This window comes from Coptis chinensis, chromosome 6 (assembly GCF_015680905.1).
Source record: "Coptis chinensis isolate HL-2020 chromosome 6, ASM1568090v1, whole genome shotgun sequence".
NCBI lineage: Eukaryota > Viridiplantae > Streptophyta > Magnoliopsida > Ranunculales > Ranunculaceae > Coptis > Coptis chinensis.
In genome coordinates, this window is record NC_141461.1 from 68,158,905 (window position 1) to 68,182,435 (window position 23,531).

Consider the following 23,531-nt stretch of genomic DNA (forward strand, 5'->3'; position numbering starts at 1 on the left):
GTTTGGTGAGGTTGAGAGGAAAGAGAGGGGCGGGCTGCAAGGTGAACAGGAATGGTCGGTGGGGTGTACGGATGTGGGCTTTGTAAATTATCAATTTTTGGCCCAAGCTCAAACCTTTCTTGAAATACCCATCATGTCATGTTGCCTCATAAAACTTAAAACTAAGATTTCCGATCCGTTAGCGGTCCAATTTTGCGAATGAGTTATGAAAATGATCAACATAAAGAATGCTATATAAAGATCTAGGAAACAGTCAAATCTAACCGTGGGTGACACATGAGATGATAGAAGAATGCCTCGAAATGCATCAATGGCATAAGTTATGTGGGCGAAGAAAATTTAGATGACTAAATTGTGTCAACAAGAATCTATACGACTTAATTGGCAGCATAAACAAATATAGGAAGTTGAGAGAACAAGGTGGGGTGATTACGCACCCCCAAACAAACTTTTTGGAATGGGATGAAAAAATGGTGTGGTGAAAATATGGGTATTTTAAAGTCAGATTTCCTAAACTTCCTAATTTATCTAATTTTTATGGGTTTTAAATTTTTCTAGTTTTTATGAAATTGGATTTTTGAAAATAAAAGAACAAAGCAACTAAAAAAATATGTAACTAACTCCATAGAGAAGCACTACTCAAAATGACGAGAAAAAGTGCAAGATTGGAATGTGTGAATTACATTAAACGTAGACTAAGAATCCGGTACTTACAACCACACACTTTGAAAGGAGGGTCCGGTTACCTTAATGGCACACTCCCAAAATATGGAATTTGGATAGGAAGTACACCAATCATAAAGGGCAGTCATCATAGACAGGGTCTTGTAAAAGGGTTTCTTCTACAGCTGGCAACTGTAACTCATGGAAATATTTTAAGCATTGGCCATTTACTTGGAAGGTACTGTTATCCTTGGGATTTACCAAGGTGATTGCCCCATGAGGGGTGACATCAGTAACCAGAAAAGGACCTGACAAACATGTTTTAGTTTCCCAGGGAAAATATACAAACGTGAGCTGTAGAGCAAAACATTTTGGCCAAGGTCAAACTCTTTACACAAAATGTGTTTATCATGAATACGTTTCATGTTAGTTTTATAATCCTTTGCGAGATCGTAATAATCACTCCGAATTTTTTCAAACTCATTCAATTGCAATTTGCACTTGACACTAGCAGCGTTAATGTTGAAATTGAGACTCTTGATAGCCCACAGGGCACGGTATTCCAACTCAACGGGCAAGTGACAAGGTTTTACAAAAACCAAGCGGTAGGGTGACATGCCAATAGGTGTTGATAAGTACCCAAAACTGTAGTTTTAAACCCCATAGAGACATTACATTTTGGTCAATTATATGTTTAATAAATGTAAATTAATTGTATGTTCATGTTTTCACATGTTTCGACATTCAACGTTAAAATACACACAAAACCTGTGTTTTAGCATGAAATACAGCCTAATAAAGCTTGGACTTGAAATATTTAGTATCAACTCTTTTAAAGCTCCAAACTGCCAACAAAGCTTATTGACTCAGAAAACCCCGAAACAAGTTGAAGAATCCAAACTAAGTCCCTAAGCTAGCCAAAGGAGAGATTTTCGGGTCAAAACTTGGTCAAGCTTACCTAAATCAGCCTGAAAGTCAGGAGAAAACTTCAAACAGCGATATCTTTAGTCTCCTAACTCTGATTCAAGCATTTGACCAGCTAAAATGTTTAGATCAAAAAACTCTATGTAATTAGTATCTTGCTTCCAAAAATTTGTCGTACGGTTTGGAATATGAAGACAAAGCCAAAACCTGTTACTATTCCAGATAATATTCCTATTCTCTAGGATATTATATTTTATTTTTAACTGTTAGATTTAGATTTGATGGATTGAATCTAGACCGTCCAAAAAAGTATAAATAGGAGGGTCTAGAACTCATGATTTTCATGGAATGACTAACGTTCCATTATAGGAGTAGTTTTGTTTCTCTGTTTTTTTAGTTTCATTTCAAGTAATTATGAAGTAATGTAGAATTTCTTTTCTCAAATGTTTTTAATTCACCAGCACTGTAGTTAAATGATTTAGACGTAGAAACTTTACCCAAGTAGAGACCATCTTCGTTAGGGAGGGGGTATCGACTATTATAAATATAACATTTAGGAATCGAGTAAGTTCGCCTAAAGATGGGGTTCTGAATTAGTTATACATACTAGTAACGCTCTGTACAGACATAGAGTCGTTATTAGGGATTAGAAGAGTATGGTTTTCTCGAACGACTTGTCTATGAATCGGTCGAAAGAATTAGACTCGCAATCAATACCAACTCTTTTAACAGAGATACGATTCACTCAGATGGATTTTCTCTCTCCTAAATCAAATTCTATTTTCGTTTTTTTTTTACCATTTTCTCACCAAATCCATTTTCACAAACATCACATGATCAAATTAGTTATTGTTTATAAATAAACTTTTGCAATTTCATTGAAATGTGAATGAAATGACAAACCCGACCGCTATTATACAGACTGATCAGGTGTCTTAAAAGCCATTTTGTATGCCCATAAGGCATCTGTTAGGTGTCTTGACAAGTCTTTCCTATCAGGATTAACTGTCATTTCTAAAATCTTTTTGATTTCTCTATTAGACACCTCGACTTGACCTCTAGTTTGCGAATGATACAAAGTTGCCACATTATGGGTAACTCCATATTTCTTTACTAAAGCTTCAACAACTCTGTTACAAAAATGTTTTCCCCCATTACTTATGATGGCCTTAGGGACACCGAAACGAGAGAAAATATAGTCCTTCATAAAAAAACACTACAGTCTTATGGGCGTTGCTACGACAAGCCATGGCTTCAATCCATTTAGAAACGGAGTCGACAACTATGAGGATATAAACAAAACCATGTGAGATGGGAAATGGACCCATGAAATCAATACCCCAGATATCAAAAATCTCCACTATGAGAATGGGATTTAGGGGCATCATATTACGTTAAGTGATACACCCAAGTTGTTGACAACGAATACACGCTTTGCAGTGTACATGGGCATCTTAAAAAAGAGTAGGCCAATAAAAACCGCACTGAAGAACTTTGGCGGAACTTTTCTTTCCACTAAAATAACCCCCACATGATTGTTCATGGCAGAAGGATAAGACTTCATTGTGCTCCCACTAGGAAATACAACGACGAATTATTTAATCCACATAATACTTAAAAAGGTAGGGTTCATCCCAATAGTAAAACTTAGCTTTGGCCAAAAATCTCTTGCGTTCACTCTTAGACTGTGTATCAGGAATGATCTCAAACATTAAAAAATTAACAATTTCCGTATACCATGGTGCAGAAAAAATTGAATAAAGGTGCTCATCCGGAAAAGAGTCAGATATCAATTCGAATCACTGTCATCGTCATTCGTTAACCTAGATAAATGATTTGCAACTACATTTTCATACCCTTTCTTATCTTTAATTTATAAGGTAAACTCTTGCAGGAGAAGAATCCAATAGATCAATCTCTGTTTAGCATCCTTCTTCATGAGAAGGTACCTAAGCGATACATGGTTTGTATAGACGATGGTCGTGGAACCAACCAAGTAGGAATCAAACTTATCTAAGGCATAGACAACAGCTAGAAATTCCTTTTCCATAGTAATGTAATTATGTTGAGCATTATTTAAGGTTTTACTTGCGTAAAAAATGATGGTGGACTTATCATCTAATTTTTGTCTTAGCACAGCACCAACGACATAACCACTAGTATCACACATAAATTCGAAAGGCTTAGACTAGTCCGGTGGTTATATGATAGGTGCAGAGGTTAAAGTGGCTTTCAAAGTCTCAAAAGCCTATTTACAATCATGATTGAAATAAAAAACGGCATCTTTTAGAAGCAAATTGGTTAAAGGCCTAGATATTTTTGAAAAATCTTTTATGAAACGTTTATAAAAATCTACATGGCCTAAAAAGGCCCTGATGTCACGGACAGTTTGTGGTATAGGTAGAGACGCTATCTTATCTAATTTAACCTTGTCTACTTATATGCCATATTTAGATACATTATGACCTAACACTATGCCTCTAGTGACCATAAAATGTTATTTTTCCCAATTTAAGACTAGGTTCTTTTCCTGACACCATTTCAAAACCTTATAAAGGTTTGACAGAGAATCATCAAAGGAATGACCATGAATGGAAAAATAATCCATGAATACTTTCATAAATTTCTCCACCATATCACTAAAAATATAAAGCATAGAATGCTAGAAAGTACCAGGTGCATTACAAAGGCCAAATGGCATTTGTTTATATGTATATGTTCCAAAGGGACATGTGAAGGTAGTCTTCTCTTGATCGTCAGGGTTAATAACAATCTAAAAATAGCCAAAGTAGCCATCTAGAAAACAATAGTAAGCATGGTCGGCTTGACGTTCAAGCATCTGGTCTGTAAAGGGTAAAGGAAAGTGATCCTTAGGTGTCATGGCATTTAGCTTCCTATAATCAATACAAATCCACCATGTTAAAGGAACTCGGGTGGAAACTAACTCACCATTTGCATTACGAATGACTGTAACACCCAATTTCTTAGGGACTACATGAACTAGGCTCACCCATTCACTATCGGAGATGGGGTATATAATACCCATATCTAGTAATATGAAAACTTCCACCCTAACTACCTCTTTCATGGCAGGGTTCAAACAACATTGTGGCTCACGTGAGGTCTTCGCATTATCCTCTAAATGTATACGATGTTTGCATGCACTAGGGTCAATCCCTTTGATGTCGTCTAGGGACCAACCAATCCTAGAATGATGTTCACGAATTACCCTAATCAAACTTGCCTCTTCAATAGCAGATAACTGAGATGAGATGATAATCAGATGAGTGCCATCCGGATCAAGATGAATGTACTTTAACTCAGCAGGAAGAGATTTAAGCTCAGGGGTGGAAGGAGTGGGTAGGAGGGTCTCCAGAGGGTTCTTCTTCCTCAACAACGCAGATTTGTTCAGGAATGAGTTCTTCAAACTCAGGAGAAGGATAGGAGTGGACTCTAAAAGGGCATGTACTTCCCGGATGTAGGAATCATCATCTGAGTAAGTACTGCCGAAGGAAAGGAATTGGTGCATCTAGTTTTCTAGAAACATTTTGTTGAAATAGTCTTGAGAAAGGTTCTCAATCATGTTAACTTCTCCATCGATAGTCGAGTCTGGTGTCTGTTGCATCATCTTAAAAAATTTACCTCAACACCAAGGTTTCCAAAGGAAATGGACATCGAACCATCACGGCAACTAAATAGGGCATTGGCAGTTGCCAAAAAGGATGCTGTAAGATGATAGGAACAAAGTCATGAGTGACTTCTATGTCTAGAATGACAAAGTCGGCTAGATAATAGAAGTATTGAACTTTAACAAGAATGTTTTCTACTACGCCCTTGTGATACTTAATAGAGCGATCACCTAACTACAAAGTCATTTTGGTTGGTTTGATTTCATGTAGACCTAGTTGTTTATAAAGGTAAAGCGGGAGTAAGTTAACACTATCCCCCAGGTCTAGAAAAGCAGTAAAGTATCGCCTAAGGTGCATTGTACAGTAGGACGACCAGGGTCCTTGTACTTAACGATTCCGTTATGTTCAGATAAAAAAAAGAAATTGTTCGGTTAAAAAGGTTTCCTTAGATATGTTTGTTTTCCTCTTTGTGGTGCACAAATCTTTAAGAAACTTAGTGTGTTTTGGAAGTCATTTAATGGCATTGAGGAAAGGTAGGTTTATAGTTAAATTTTTGGAAATTCCCCTAATCTCGTCAAAATTATCGTCTTTCCTTATCAAGGCTAGTCTTTGGGGAAACGGGGGTTTATCCCTATACTTAGCATAAGGGTCAATAGGTGTATTGCCCCTTTCTTTAGCTATTGCTAGTTTCCCCCTAGGTTGAGGTTAACTGGTAACTACAGTGTCTAGTAAGGTTCCATTATCTTTTTCAGTTTGTAGGGAATCATCAGGCATAATCACTTTGTTATCAACCACTCTCCTCGAACGAAGAGTAGTTACAGCCTTTAATTCACCCTAGATTAGATTGTCATTACTAGGATTACCGGTTACTACGAAGGATGTGTTTGTTGATTTTGGATTTAGGTATGGGTTGACCTAGAAACACGCCTTTTTGTTGGGTCTTTTCTTGGGATAACTGTTGGATGGATTGTTGAATGGATAGTAATATTTATTATTGAGCTTGCATGTAAGCATCGAATCTATCAGGCTAGGAAGGTTGAGCAGCCATGGGTGGTGTAACATGAACTATCTCACGTTGATTATTAATTGGTGGATTATGATAGTTGTTATTTACCGGGAAGATACTTCTATTGGTATTATAATTACCTCGCCCTTATCCTTGCCTTGGTTGAAATTGGTTGTAGTTGTTGGTGGGACTAACATTTTAATTACCAAACCCTAGAGGTGCGGCTTGATGGTGATCATTTCTCCAACTAAAATTGGGATTTAATTTTGTCTCCAAGGTATGTTAGGGATATTAAAAGTGCGAATATCTTCTAGCTGTGGTGGTGGTTGCTCATAGGCAATAGGACAATAAAAATCAGAATGCTCAATCCTAAAACATAAATTACAACGAGGAGAGTTGATGTTCATGACTGGAGTGGGTTTCCCTTCTTGTTTATGTATACAGAGGGCATCGACCTTTCGAGTGAGGGATTCAATTAAAGTTTTAAGTTCTGGATCTGGTTTTACCTCAAACATACTGGCTGCCTTAGCTGTAAACGAAGAAGGGGTGGAGCGGGGGTAGTCGTTACCTCCCTAGTTGCTGCTTTTCTTGGATTGATCATCTAAGAAGTTATAAGCATCTATGGCTCCTTTACTTTGGAAACTACCTCCATTCATGATGTCTAGAGTCTCCTTATGGTGTTGAGATAGACCCTTGAAAAAGGCACGAACAAGTGTGTCTTTTCCAAGGTTATGATGGGGACACTTAATCAGAAGATCGGTGAAACGATTCCAAGCCTCAGAAAACAATTCATGAGGTTTTCGATGAAGGAAGTGAATATTTTGAAGCATTTCGTCAGTCTTCTATAGTAGGTAGAATTGTTCCATGAATAACCCTACTAGTTTTTTCCATATGTCCACAGAGTTCGACTTTTGTGCTGTTAGCCAAGCAACCGCTTTGTCAGCTAGTGTGAAAGAAAACACCCTAAGCTTTATTTGTTCAGGTCTTACATTAGGATGATAAAATATAGTGAGAACTTGTTGTATCCTACGTAAGTGTTGATAAGACTTATCATGGTCTAAACCATGGAAAATTGGTAATAGATTAAAGATATTAAGGGGGATTCTAAAATCTCCCGTTGTATCTACAAGAATGATGCAGGACTCAGGTCCATCATTCAAAGCCTTGTAAAAATTAGAGGGGGGGTCTCTCCTACTTATTCACCCATTTCTATAGCTATAGTGTGGGTGGTGTGGGTGTGTTACTGTGTGAATTTCTAGATAGGTGATAGTTTTTGTGTCTATGATAAACTAATAAGGCAAGTTTATGCATACCAAAATCTTAATCTCATACTAATTTTAAGTTTAATATGCAATCAACCTAAGGAGCATGCAAAAATAGCCTAATTATTGCTAGAAATATAATCCTCTTATAGTAGATTTGAGGATGTATAAAGGTGTTACCTGGAGCGTCATTGCTACACGTATAAATAGCGCCTTCAACAGCCTTGAAGCACGTCTTTTGCTACTGGAACACTTATATGAGTATTGGTCCAGGTCCAATAGGTGGATTGTGAAGTCCTGTAGAAAGTTTAACCTGATTAGTATTACCTAGAGGGTGAGCACACTCTCTAACAGGCTAACTAGGGCGCGAAGCGCGCTGTATGTTAAGAATAAAGGTCAGGATTGTGGGCTTCGTGTTGGGCCTGTAGTCGGATGGTGAAACGGGCTTTGGTAATGGGCGGGCTTACTAATTTCACTACTAGAATCTTCCAAACCAACTGCCAAGCCACTTAAGAATTGAGGGAGGTTGTCCATCCATGCACGTTCCTTAATTAAATAAGCCCAATTCTTTAAGTGTTCTAAACACCGTATAGTTGGAAAATTTTATTATGAAATACTATAGTGGGTGGGCATACGAGTATTGTACTATACTCGTGAGGAAATATTGCAATTTATGTAAAAAAATTAAATTATTCTACTGGAACTAAGGGGCTGGCGCGCCTTGAAATAGGGTGATAATGGCGCGGCTCGCGCCTGGTTGATGGAGCACGGGGCATGCTTTGAACAGGAAAATCAAGGGCGCGTGCACGCTCTAAACTATGGGCAGTCGGCTAGAATTTTTCCAATCCGGTCACTGTGGTGCAAGGAGTTGGTTTTTCAACTCATATGCACTTAAGCAGTGATAGAAAAAAATGGGAAATTCCGAACAATAAAAATATTAGAGAATCCGAAAAACAGTGAACAATATTTTGTTTTCTAGATTCACCATACGTGAATAAACAAGATGAGCAGTGACGCCATTTGATAAACTTAAATTTATAACTTTAGAAGATTTGAAAACAGTGTTTAAACAATACTTAATTCATGTTTATCAAGATATTATAATACTCTCTAATCATGCAATACAGGGAGTAATCGTGTTCGATCCACTCTTACTATTCACACACTTAACAATAAACCTTGAAAACTAACTATTCACTAATGGGAGAGTAATTTTATGCTAAAACAGTGATTTAAATGATATGAGAAAGGTGATAAAGAGGGGTAATCCACCACGCGATTTTATTTGCTATTAGTTTAGTCATTAAATCGATTGTTTTGATCCCTAGCAAAACCTATATGATTATCTCTAATCATAGTTTTGCTAGCAATAGAGATAGCACCCCACAAATCTCTTTGATGGGGTTTATAATCTCTAGTTCACCGTTGTAAGATTTATCTCTAAACTCTTAAAACGATGAATTTGATAAGCTATACGATCATGTGGCTTGAGGGCTTAGCCTTGTGTCATCGGATTTTCTATACTAAAACAATAAAAGAAAGAAATAATAAAGTAAAGACAAGAATTGAATTGAAGAAAGTAAAACTTTTATTGAAATGGGTTTTAATGGAGGCTACACTACAAAACTAATTAACTATACCTAAACTATCTTATTCTAAAGTAGGGTATATGAGAGGTTAGCCTTAATCTTCTTTATATATGAGAAGATTAGGTTACATGTTCATGCATATATAGGCCTGGAAGGGGGACTTTGGGCCTCTAATATGAGCCCAAAGTCTATTAGGTTAAGTCTAAAATAGCCAATACTAGTGGAAAATACTTCAATGCCCTTTTCATCTACTTTTATAGCTCTGATTGGGACAACCCCAAATCAAAAGATCTTTAGTATATCATTCCAACTAATTATCTAGCAAATCCAGGACATTGTAAAACATAAGTTGGTGATTGTATCAACCCTGCAGAAAACAAAAGGACTTCTGATCAAATGTTAAATATGACATTAAAATAATTTAGCATTTAAAGTGTGTAATAACAAGAAGTAATTAAAACATACCAAGCTTTCTAATTCAACTTATAGTTCCTACCACTGCATCATTCTTCGCCATCTTCTTTTTTGTTTATGCTAATTGAAAAGAATGATGTAGACAAATCAGAGATAAACAATTAACTGACGAGTTACGTAACTATCAATTATAATAGACACGACTTACGAGTTAATATAAGATTCATCCATTACAATAGTAAACTTAACTATACGTACATGTTGGAATTGCTGGCAACCGACTTTGGGTGCATAAGAGAGCTTCAAACATGTCAGTCCCCAATGATGTGCATTTATCACATAACACTCTCCCCCAGTACTGAATGTTAATTCTGAAGGAACCGAAGTAACTGGAATACTCAAAATATCTCGCGCCATCCTTGACAAAGTGGGATACTTGGGAGAGTTTAATCCTCCACCAATCCAATACTCTTGCACCCTGGAGTGGAAATACAGATTCCTCCAAGTAAAGTTCCAACTCAGATTTGTTTGTATACCAACAATAACTTCTTGCAGATACCAATTTTCCATTCTTTTAGCTTTCTTTCTGCCCTAGTCGATTGTGTACTAGCACAACCACTTGAACTCATGGACACCTGACTTGTCGAGAGCGAAACATATGTCGTAAAAATATGAACTAAGGCATCTTTACTCTTTTTTGTCTGCGAACTTGGCCGAAGTTTCATAGTGAATATGTGCAAAGTTTCATAGTTTCATAGTGAACTAAGGCATCTTTACTCTATAAATCTAATCTTGAACTCTGGATTCAACATAACAATCACTCCCAATATCAAACTGCAATCAGACTAGTATTTACTAAATTTCTCCATCATCTTGCCTGCCATAACTTGCACACTAAATATAGAGTGTCTTGCCATTTTAAAATGCTCAAGTGAATCTCACAAACCTCAGAGAAATAAATGTGTGCAGTTGGATACTTTTTACCTAAAGAACACATTCAGAAACATGTTAACTCACTTAAATATATCAAACAATAAACCAATGACAAAAGAAAAGGGAATTGCTTATTAAATTATTTACCTGAAAGAGTGTTTGTTGAATCAGTAAACACTTTCAAGCAATTGCAAATAACTCTTACCATGTCCCATTCTTCTCTCGAAGGATTTCAGTTGCACATCACTTAAAAGTGATTTCATTTAAAATATTTTTCATGGTAACAAGTGGACTGAACAAAAGATAAAGAAAAAATTAGGGAAATGTTTAAATTTGGGTGCAAATAATAACAATTGAGGGTTATTCTTTGTGGAACTAGTGTTAGCAGGAAATTCAAATTAGTTTAGGTGTAAGTTGTTCTATGTTTGCATCTTGATTTGAATAGCATCAAAGTTTATTTCCACTTTTACAACACAAGTTCCGAATTGATCCAAACAAAAACTATCATAACTACTTTCAATTGGATTTACTAATTAATATATGGTTTCCTTTGTAGGTTGCATTGTACTTTTTCACAGATAGAGTGTTCTGTTCCAAATGGCAAGGTAAGGAACTAGAGGCAACTTTTTTGCATAAAGGAATTCAAAAAGCAGATGAATATATAATTTTTTTTGGCTCTCAAGAGTTGTTTGTTTAACATTGTAGTTGACACTATGACTTTAAGAAGTGGGGTTGCAGGCAGTCAGGGTCAAGGAGATTATATGGGAACCACCTAACCAGTCAATGCATGTAGACGGATCATCAAATGACTATCCTAGAGTAGAAAGTTTTGGAGTGATATGTAAAGATCGTGATTGTCATACTTCAAGTGTTATGCATGAATATTGGTATTAACACAAGCTTTGTGCTTGAGTGTTTGGCAATTTTGAAGTGCATCGAGGAGGGTGTCATGCAAGGGTGAAGGAGACTATGGGTGGAATAAGTCTTTGTGGCTATTGTGACGGCATATGGATCATCAGAGCTACTGTATTTAGTGAAGCCTAAATGGTTAAAGTGTTAAAGATTGCTAGAATTCTCTTTTAGTACTTGGCGTGAAGCAAACTTTATGGCTACCACACTCAGCCAGCAAAATCATGATCGAGATTATAGTTTGTAAACCCACTTGGCTTACTAGGTGGGCAGTGCCATATGCAACATATTTGAGATTTGTAAAGCAATTAGAGAGTGTATATAACTCTCTATTAAAATTTTGTAATTATTTTTTTGTACTTATTTAAAACAATGTAGAGTGTTCGTATTTTAAGTACTACTAATGTATTTGTTTGATAATTCCCTAAAAAAAACATTTATACTCTCTTTTTTTAAATTCTTTGCACCTCTCATCTTCGCTCTTCATCTTATGTATTCTTCACAATTTTCTAGGAATTTTGATTCCTCGAACCAAACGTAGCCTAAATGAATTTGAATAACTTCATTTTAACTTCTTATTATTTTATAATGACTTGAAATTTGCTGCAGTATTTGCACATTTCTTCCCCTTTTATGAGCAGAGTTAATATAGTACAAGACTTGCAAATGTATTACATGTCGAAGATTGTGTAATAATGTGCTTCAGATTTTGTAATAGTGAAGCAACTGGTGATTACTAGGTAGTGCTTTAATGTGGGAATGAATTTAGTATATGAAATTAGAATGATAGCGGAATCATGTATAAAATTGAACAGTAATATAGTCTGGATTACATATTCTGATATTTGTCTCCTATATTTTGTTTAAAAGTTGCTCTTCTTTCTTGAGAGTGAACTTGCTTGCTAACGTATATGAGTAAAAATATGCCAACCACATGATCTTAGAGTAATTTAATTATTCAATTACAAAAGAAACTGCATACTAAAATTGACGTGTCTAATGAATATATGTTTTTTTTTTCATGAACACTAAACAAATGATATTGAGTTAATTTATTGAATTATATTAACTTTCTTATTATGACAACAATGTACATTAATAAATGTAAAGACACCTTGGCACGGATTATACCTAGTAGACTAACAAAAAGTACCAAGGTGAAAGTTACAATGTATACATGCTTGTACAAGTGAAAATGATAACATACATATAAACATATTACACGTCAACATCATCAACAAGACAAAATTGGTAAATACTCAAATTAAAAAAGGAATAATAGCAAGTGGCAAAAAGGCACTTTACACCCTTGAACTTGTCGCGTTTTACCAATATTAGTTTATTATAACCTTTCAAAACATTACATAAAGGAGGAGTAAAAACAAAAACATATTAGTTCTCGCCAAGAGATAGTTTTGCCAAGTGATCGGCAGCTCTATTTTCTTCTCGAAAAACATGGAGTAAAGAAACCACATTAAAGAAAAGCATCAATCTTCTAATTATGGCCACCAAATTCCAGCATTACCATGGAGAAATCTCTATCTCTCTTAGAATTTGAATTGCTCTTAACGAGTCAGATGCCACTATGACTCTTTGAAATCCATGAGTTATGCATATACTAATCCCACTCTCTATTATCTTTAACTCTTGAAATAGGATCGATGCTCATCTCCTCTTCCAGTAGGTGGGAGAAGCCATCGAACCTGTTGAATTGTTGTCTTCTTATACTTGAGATTGAGTCCTATTTGATCAACAAGAACTCTTAGGCTTGTAAAATCCTTCACCTCCTCCAACTTTACTTCCAAATAATGTTTCATATCTCTTAGTAACACATGTTACTAATGTTTATTGGGGTATTGAATCTTTGATTGTTTCTTTCAGACCATATGTATCCAATGGTTGCACAAATGTATAATTTGATCACTTCTTCCTTCGATGTTTTACCTCAAACCATAATCATAAGATTGCAACATTCCTTGCTAGAGTGATAGACCTGTTGCCCCAATCCTATAGGATGCTTAACAGTTGACCAAACATTCCTTGTATAGTCGCAATTAAAGAACAAATGTTTCGAATTTTCTTTGCTACTATTACAAAAGCAGCATAAGGAAACCTACAAAACCTTCTTATGCACTAACATATCATGTGTTGGCAAACTTCCCGAGAATAGTTGCAAAGCATTGAAAGAGTATAGCTAATGCATAAGTGTATAGTTGCATAAAATGGTGATTAATGAGAAGTCTGATGTATTACTTGACCAGGGGAATATGGGGTTTGGAATTGGTGGAAAGTGAAGTAGTTGTATAGTGGTGAGTATAAATTTGAGGTTCACCATAGATTTTTGGAGATGGATTGATAGAATTTTATGAAAGTGAGAAGGTAGTATTCTTAAAGTTCATGACTTGTTTTTGAGAGAATTAAAACTTGTATTGAAACTGGACTAAAACTTGAACGAAAAAACTAGTATTGATAAATGAAAACTTAGATTAAAGATTGAATGACAAACTTGAATGGAAAATTGTATGAAGAACAAACTTAGATTGAAACTTGAAGAACAAACTTGAATTGAAAAGTTGAATTGAAAAACAAAAAGTAAATAAAGCAATAAAAACTTGAAAATGTAAAGGACTTCAAATAGAAATCTACTATACTCCTACATGACCATAGATTAAGACTATGTACCTTCTCTCCTCCTACTTTTTGGCTTTTATATTACACCTTTTGCCAAAGACTGATTTGCCCTCTCCCCCTACAATCAGGACACCTCACTATGTTGTTTTTTGCTTTTCCTTTATGCTTTTGCTTTTGCTTTTTCTATATCTTCTTGAGGAAGCTAGGTTTTTTAATTAGCAAGTCTTATTTTGTAACAAGGTCATCCATCTCCAGTCTTCAGAGTTAAGGACATGACTTTCAGTTCTCTGGTTTTGAGTCCTTGACCTTTGACCTTTGACTTTGACTTTTTCAACACTTTTCCATAGCAGCTTGAGTCTTCATAATAAGCGTTAATAAGGCTCATTTTAGTGCTAAAATACAGCTTTTATAATAAGTGGTCTGAAATGGCATGTAACCTAAAAAATAAAGTAAAACCTATGAGTTGTCTGTTCATTATGCGTAAGAAGGGTTGTAATGCAGTAATATAAAGGTAATAAAATGCACATTTGGGAGCTGATCAGAAAGACCACAATTACCATACCATATGTATAGTCAGGGGGGTGGATGTTATTTTACTGCAAAGTATAATTAATAAGACGACATGAATAAGCTTTAATCACATACCAATGAGGTGACACTCTAGTATTATGAGCCTATGGTTAAATCATTGTAAATATATCAAGATTGTATTTTTTTTGTACTTCTGACACGTATGTAAGTATCGTGGTATTCTTTAACTAGATTTGGATGATAGTTCTTGTTAGAGATTACTTGTTGAGCACATTTATTTATGCCCCTATTTATTATTTTTATAGGTGAGCAACGTTTAGCCCATGGAGCGCACCCTTAGAGTTTTGGTATAATCTGGGGCTCGAGTTCTTTAGTTTAGTTTGAAAGATTTATTTTGGTGTCTAGTGTTATTCAAGACTTATTATATTTCATTATTTGTTAATGGAACCATGGATGTAATAAATTTCTTTGAGACGAGTATTCAAGTCAAAGGTTTTAAATGTTGGTTTATTTATTTATTTATTTCTCTTTTGGAATGTCCTTTTTTATTTTATGGGTGAGACTCTGGATATTTCTGGAAATTAAACCGACCAACTATTGAACAGAGATTTTTGGGGTGACACAATTGGTATCGGAGCACAAGGTTCAAGGTCTTTTAGGGAGTCTGTTGGTTAAGGTTGTCCACCTTGTTATTAGTTATTGTCTTTTGTACGTGTTTTTGGTTAAGAGTCCAGATCATCCCATATGATTAACGATTTATTAAGTATGCGTGAGAATGAGTAAGATAGTGTTTGTGTTGTAATTCAAGATAAGAATTACTTGGAAAAATTCGGTTGGGGATTAGTTGGTTTGTGACTGATGTTCTCTCTTATTAAATGTAACATAACATTATGGTAATGAATAAAGGTACCGAACACGACAAGGTAGATGGGCCAATGCACTTGGCGTAGGTAGGGGCGACAATGCACCAAGTGTTGGTAGAGGCGGTGCAGTACCATAACCTAATTCTGAGCAGCCACCATAGTGGGCACAAAATTTGATTACGTCATTTGCTCAGATGACTCATAGGGTTATTAGTTTTGAGAGAGCTGGTGTTCCACCTATTGGTACGGAACCGATAGGCGAGCATAGGGTTAAGGTAGTGGCTCAAAGAGGTTAGGAACGCGATGATGAAGCTTGGCAGAAAATGGTTGAGAGGTTTATAAAACTGAACCTAGAGAAATTTTCCAGTACTATTGATCCCAGAGATGCTGATAATTAGAGAGAAGATATGAAAAAGATCTTCACCGTATTAACTGCAATGAAATACAAAAACAAAAGTTAGTCGTTTGTAGTCTATTTGGAGATGCATCCAAGTGGTGGGAATCTGTCTCAGTGGGAGAATACCTGAATACTATTTCTTGGACTGAATTCTACATAAGATTTGATGCACAATATTTTCCAGAGAGTAAAAGGTCGATGAAACTGACAAAGTTCATGACATTAGAACAGGGTAGTATGATAGTTAGTATATATGACATAAAATTTAGATAACTACTTCGATTCGCATCGGATATTTATCTTTTGATGAATGGATGGCTATGAAGTTCGAGGATGGTCTTGTTCGTCCACTTAGAAAAGTAGTGAAGGGTCGACAGTTTAGGACCTATAATGATGTTGTTGAGTGTGCTCGCACTATGGAACTAGATCACATACTTCATAACAGACCAAATGAGGCTAGTAAGATAGATCCAAATAAGGAAAAGAATGATAAGTATGATAGTAATAGTAAAGGACAAAAGACTCAAAATCAATAGAGCTAAAATTCTCAGCCATGGAAAAGCAGAGAACAGGATGGCAAAATAATGGACAAACACGAGAGGGAGACAGATTTTTTCCTCATGAAGAGCATTCTCGATGTGGTGAACGAGGCATATTACTTCTGATTGTAATAATTCTAGGAGAGAATTTCATAACTAGAATCAGAGACAAAACTAGGGGCAAAGGTGGTAGACATGATCATCAGTAGGAACGATTTCAAGCTCAGGATCATATGAACGCTCTTGTTCAAGCTGAGGTCAGAACTATGGTTCCAGCTACTGTGCCATTGCGACAAGCCGCACCACATCCAAATGGTAGAGTTTATGTTATAGTTACTCGTGATGAGGGTGCTAATGGAGCAATAGTAAAAGGTATTTTTCTAGTACATTCTCAACCTGCTAGAATACTTTTTGTTTCCAGTGCTAGTCATTCATTTATTGTCGTTTCTTTTACATTGAAATTGGATCTTACTTCTGATATTTTGACACCATCTTTAGAGATAGTGACACCATTGGGTAGATCTATGATTCTTGATAGGGTGTGTCGTCGTTTGACTGTTTCTCATGACGAGCTTCGATTGTCAACAAACCTAATTGTGTTTGACATGTATGGGTTTGATGTTCTTCTAGGAATGGATTGGTTAGCATCATTCCATGTTTTGTTGGACTATTTTTCCAAGACTGTGACCTTTCAGGTTAAGGGACAGGACTTTGTGGTCATAGCTACTACAAAAAGAAATTTCCTAGCAGAGGCGTACCTCGCATTTGTTGAGGTTATGGAAAATGGAAGGGATGTGTCGCTAGTTGACGGTATACATGTAGTGTCTGATTTTGTTGATGTATTAAGAGATATTCCTGGTTTACCTCCTGCTAGAGAGATTGAGTTTTCTATTGATTTGGTCCCGAGCACTACTCCTATTTTCCGACCTCTATACCATATGGCACCAATAGAGTTGCAAGAGTTAAAGACCCAGATTGAGGATCTACTTGATCGGGGTTTTATCAGGAGTAGTACATCTCCATGGGGGGCACCAATTACGTGTGTTAAGAAAAAGGATGGATCACTCCGTATGTTGAAGTTGTAGTTAGTACTGGTAGTAACTTTAAAAGATTATACGAAGTGAGGTTCACCATACATTGTTTAGAGTTTGAATGGTTGGGAGTTGAAGAAAAGAAGGTAAGATCTTAGTTAGGACAAGTTTTTGGTTCTAAGTTATGAAGAACATTGAAAACTAAAGTTGTTTTGAAGATTGAAAAGACATAAACTTGAAAGCAAATAAAAGAAAATGATTAATTGAAGAAATAACACAAGAAATAAGATTGATTAATTGATTGAAAATGTAAAAACAAGAACAAGATTGAATTGAAAAACAAGAAAGTAAATGACTTAATTTAAAAACTAGATAAGAAAATAAATCCTACATGACACTAGATTAAGTCTAGGTGCATTCTCTTTCCCTAACTTTTAGATTATATACCCTTACTTTATGCCTTTTACTAATTTGCCTTTCTCCATTACATTTGAGACACCTCACACTTCACTTTATGCTTTTGTTTTTGATTTCTTCTTGCCCAAGATAGGTTTTCGAGAATGCCATATTTTGAGATAAAGGCCTCCATCTCTGGTCTTCTGAGTTGAGGGTTTTGACCTTTGACTTTGACCGTTGACTTTGACTTTTTCATCACTTTTTCATAGCAGCTTCTGGTCTTCAAAATAAGCGTGATTAAGGCTCCTTTTGGTGCTAAGACACAGCTTTTATGATAAGTGGTTTGAATTTCTCTGTAACCTGAAAAAGGCAATAAAAGCTATGAGTTATCTTTTCATTAACTTTAGGAAGAGTTATACTGCAGTAATATAAGGGTAATAAAACATACATTTGGGAGCTGATCATATGTGTATTGATTATAGGGACTTGAACAAGAAAATTTTTCAAAATAAATATCCTCTTCCCAAGATTGTTGATTTGCTTGATCAACTTCGGGGGGGTAAAGGGGTTCTCTGAAAGAAAGTAGTAGTTTGTATGGGAGCTTGGTTTATTGATTTGAAGTTCGTCCTAAATCTTAAGATGGGAAAAAATGGTTGATGGCTAAAAACATGAACTTCATCAACTTTTCTTATTCATTGTTCTACTGATAAGTTCTCAAAAAGTGCATTTTAACCCTCGATTATACCTCTTGTTTAGCCATCTTAGTGGAATAACCGTGCTTGTAAGTTATGTTTTATGATTCTACAGGTGAAAAAGGGAGTTTTGTAGAATATTATAGAAAAAAGGGTAAAACAGAGCAATTCAGAGCATTAAGGATCACATGGGAAGCCCGTGGACAATCATGGAATTAAAGCTATGAAAGATTTGACTTGGACCTGTTTTAAAGCCTATTTGGAAGCCCAAGGCAAAAGGATTCATTGCTTGGACCAAAGCCCACAAAAGAGGAAAGAAGGATGGAGCAAAAGACGAAAAATAGACTCTTGCATCTGGGACACAAGGTTTGTGCATCCAGACGTGACTCTTGCATCTGGGATGCAAGTTCCATGCATCCAGACGCGACTCTCAAAAGAGGTTGAAGTCTAAAAGTAGTCGATTTGTAATAGGAAACAAGCCACGGTTTGGGATGTTTCTAGAACTCATTATAACCCCTATAAATAGAGGGCCTAAGTGCCTCATGAAACTCGCCAATTCACTTACATTCTTGTCTCCAAAACTTGAGGCAAAGAGAGATTAATAATAAATTATTCAGTTTTAACTAACCGAGTCTTAATAAATTAGTCTTTCTAGTCTTATGTTCTTCGACTCTTCTTCTTCTCGTTCTTTGTGTTCTTCCTTCTTTATGGAAGGCTAATATTTTCTTTCAAGGGAGAAGATGAAGCTAGTGCCTAGGGTTTGATTCTTCTGGTTTATGGTGTTCTCCAATTATATTAGTTCTTTTAGTTATTAGTTCTATTTCCCACACCAGGGGATAGAAGTATAGAATAAGGTTTATGTTTTGCAATATTAATATCATGTTAGTGTTCTTTACTTTTCTTCTAGTAATGTAGTTCTTTGGAGTTAGGAAAGTATTCTTTGTGTTGCCTTAGAAGGGGTAACTTAGGGAGTGGCTACCTAGGGGAAGTATTCTTTGTGTTTTCCTTAAGTGGTGATTCATTGAATTACCTTATTAGGAAGTACTCCCTGATGTTGCTCTTGGTAATACATTGAATGGCTGCCTAAGCTTACATAAAAGGAAAGAAGATATTAATAGCATAAACATAGGAACAACCTTAAGTAGAGTTAATTATTAATGATGTTTCATCCAAGAGGACACTCGCTCGATTGCCTAATTGTAGTCTATTTGTGAGAACAACCATGAAGCAAAAGGTCACAGATCAAAGGTGTCGATGGATTCTATTCTCTTGAATTCTCTCTCCTATAAATTCTCAATAGTTTAGTTTAGTTTATTTAAGCAATTCACAATATCTACAATCATAGATTTTAATCCCTCAAACCCCCTTCGAGTATTGTCCTTCACATAACATACACTTAAAAGTGGAACGATATCCTACTCATCCTTTACTCATTGAGGGATAATTAGGTTTTGATACGCTTCTATTTTGTTCAACGACCATCATCCATATACCATCTCATACACACAAAAGGAGTGTGTGTCAAATAGCGCCGCTGCCGTTTTAAGTTGTTTATGTTTAACTTTTTCTTTCAAAATTAGAACTTTGGATCGTGAGATAATTTTAGTCGCATCATCCATCCTTTTGAGAAAGAGAGAAGCTTGAAGGATATATCGAAGACAAGATCTACCATCCAGGTTAGTCGAATCTTTATTCTTCTTATTTCATTCTTAATTTAGTTGCATCGTAGTTTAGTATTATTGTTTTCTAGTTTAATTACATTTAGGATCTTTTCAACAATTGAAGTTGCAAGCCAACACAGTGAAACATCAAACTCTAGTGTTTCTTGTCTGAATATATCTTGACAAATGGACTATCGTCTGTGGGCCGTGGTATTTAAGAAATCCAAGTTATTCACCATAACCCTAGAAGAGACAGCTTTAGACAACGGACGAGATACTAGCTGATAAAATATAAAATAAATCAAGTTTCTATCCTATGAATAACAACAGGCTATTTATGTTAGGAATAAGAAAGCTAGAATTTCATTCTTTTGATCAAAGTTTCTACTCTCAATTATCATGCAATAATGTGAGCAAAGATTTCGTTCCACTCCTAGTTGTTTAGAACGTAAAAGATTCACTAACTTAAACAATTCTATAATATCAAGGAGAACAATGGTTTAATTATACTAATATGGTAAAAGTAACTAATTAAGATATTCTAAATTATTCTATGGAAATTTAATGAGAAGATGTGATTGAGAAGAAAAGATTAGGGGGATTTGATTCACCTTGATTAATCTCTAATATGCTAGTACGGAGTTGTTGCAACCCTAATCTTTTTGTTTTCACATAAAGATTAGGTATTTTTATCTCTAATTATTCATGGCATATCTACCAACTAATAATTAGCATGTGAGGCAATTGAAACCTATTCTCATGGTGAATTAACTACCTTCTAGAGTGGAATATCTTACTACAACTATTCTATACTAACATATCAAGTCTTCATCAAAGCTTTAATCAAACCCCTCTAATGGAAGTTTAGCTATGATTCATTAGACTATCATAGACATAATAATAAGGAGAAAAAGACATAATTAAAGAACACTTGTATTAGAAATAGCTTGGATTGAATTAATGGTGGCTAGGCTAATAAAATAATAACTAGGTTTTAAAACTAAAGGAGAAAACTAATTTATTATCTAATGGGAGAGAGTCTAAGAGAGGGAATCCTAATTTACAACTAAACTAAAGAGGGGAGTAGCCAAGTTTTATTTAGCCTTAACCCTCTTTATGTAAGAGAGGGTTAGGTTTACAATTTTGTGCATAGGCTTTGGAGCTATGTTTTGGGCCATTAAATCAATCCCAAAACCTAATTATTTAAGTCTAGAAAGGGTTTCTCTGCTAGAAATTACTACAATAGTCTTTTCATCTACCTTTACTCCTCTGATTGGATCAAGGCTTGGACCATTAGAAATCTCTTTCCAAGTTGGTCGTTTGAAATATAGTAGGCTCAATTCCGAGGTCTGAGTCCAAAGATACGGCCTATGGAAGTTCTATTGACTTTTTTACTCTATTTCTGCCTGCGTTGACTTTGACTTTTCAGTTTTGACTGGGCTTTAAAAAGGCTTTTTCTCCTTGAAACTTGGGTTTTAACCATTGAACTTCTTAGCAACCAACCTTTGCTCCTTTCTCTTGCAAACGTGACATATGTCTTCACATATTTAACTCCAATACCTTAAATACACAAACGTACGTAAACAGTACTAACTCTTATTTATTTTAAGCATAATTGGTCTAAATGTAATATTATTAAGGGATTAAAACTACAATTTTGGGCTCTTATCAAACCACCCCCAAATAGCATTTTGCTTGTCCTCAACCAAATATGAGAAATTAAAATAAGTGACCAAAAATGGAGTTCTAACTATTCTCGTTCCGCCAAGTGCAATTGCATTGACCATATGCCATAAAGCCTTAAACCACTAGGAATTCCCTAGTAGACGAGTTATAGCCTTGTGAGAGTTTTCCAGAGAAGGTAATCACAAACTTCATCTATACTACAATGACTAAGAAATAAAATTACTGTTTCCTTATTTATTCTCAGATATCTATACATTTCACTAGCAATGAATACAGAATAATCAATTCAAAACCTAAGCTAATACGTGCATAATAATAATCTACAGATAAACATATATATATATATATATATATATATATATATATATATATATATATATATATATATATATATATATATATATTGAACTATGATATGAAATGAAATAACAGGTCTGTTTTTGAAATTTTGGAATAGCGTCCTTAAGTAGTTCCTCACAAAATTTTGGAATAGCATCCTTAAGTAGTTCCTCACAAATATGTCAAGACAAAAACACTCTGATTTTTCCACTCAAGTTTTGCTCACTCCAATATACAGTAGGCACACTTTTTCTTACAACTCAGTGACATACAAGGAAGCCAAAGTCGATCAAACACATCTGCCACTTACTATCACACTAACCTATTCCTAATTGAGCTAGAGGTCTTCATTTGGTGTTATGGGGATTAGGTGATGGTTTTAAGAAGGAAGGAAACGGATATTCAAAAGGACAAGTCTGAGATAATAGAGTCTTCAAAATATGTAACTAGAGAAAACCATGTTCTTACTTTGTTTCCATCTTTAGCCATTTTTTTCTTTTTCTTTTGGCTTTGGACTCATTCGATTCTATTTTTGGAGTTCTAACTTTTTATTTTATATATTTTGGATGGAAACTTTCTTTTCTTTTCTTATTTGAAGCAACTAATAAATTATTGGTGTTCCACAGGTCTTTATCTTTTCTTTTCTTCATTTCATCCTACTTCTCAGACTCATTCAAAAATAGATAGGCTGATTTTATTTTTATTTTGTTTTTGTAAAAGGATAAAGGATTGTGTTTTATGAAAAGGCTAAAGAAAGGCTCAGAGGAGAGACTAGCAAATAATAACTTCATATAGGTTTGAATTTCTAGCTATATTAATCCAAAAAGGGCCTAAATTCTAGCTTAGGATATGGTATAGTGATCAAGTAAGTGGATGTGTGATTTTTCTATTCGGAATTTACTTCTCCCTTGTGTCATTACTCAAATATTTCACTTATATAAGGCTTTAAGGCTATATTCTCACAGGATTTGTAGAATAAGTACTCTAGCCTAGATTTCATAAACTTACTGCTAATACAAACATAGATGCTCATGTAATATATTTATGGAAAGATGCAATGACTATTACCTACATATTAACCTAATTAAATTTCTAAAAACTATTCTAATTTAAGAGCTAAAGTGAAACTTCTAGACTACTATCATCACAGAAAATAAACAATACCAATATTCCTAAGTGCATAGTATAAATACTTTTTATTATTTTAAAAAAAAAATTTTAAAAAAAGTGCATATTATATATATATATATATATATATATATATATATATATATATATATATATATATATGCCTTAAATATCCTAATAGGTGCCTTAAATTACGCGTGTTTCTATGTCATCCCCAAACAAAAACATGTTTTGTCCTCAAAGTATAGAAATAAGAAGGATAGAAAATACCATGGAAACGCGTGAAAATTTTAGAACACCTACAAAAC

At 35.0% G+C, this 23,531-nt stretch overlaps 1 protein-coding gene across 1 annotated transcript; it reads left to right on the forward strand.

The window, feature by feature from the left end:
• Window positions 1-16,523: 16,523 nt before the first annotated feature.
• LOC147494102 (uncharacterized) lies at window positions 16,524-17,375 on the forward strand. The gene has a single exon (XM_086568034.1). The coding sequence runs from the start codon at window positions 16,524-16,526 to the stop codon at window positions 17,373-17,375; it is 852 nt and encodes a 283-aa protein (XP_086424160.1).
• Window positions 17,376-23,531: the final 6,156 nt, after the last annotated feature.

Bases quoted from the DNA above. Each gene is read 5' to 3' on its own strand.
- LOC147494102 (XM_086568034.1), top strand. From the start codon at position 16,524: ATGAACGCTCTTGTTCAAGCTGAGGTCAGAACTATGGTTCCAGCTACT.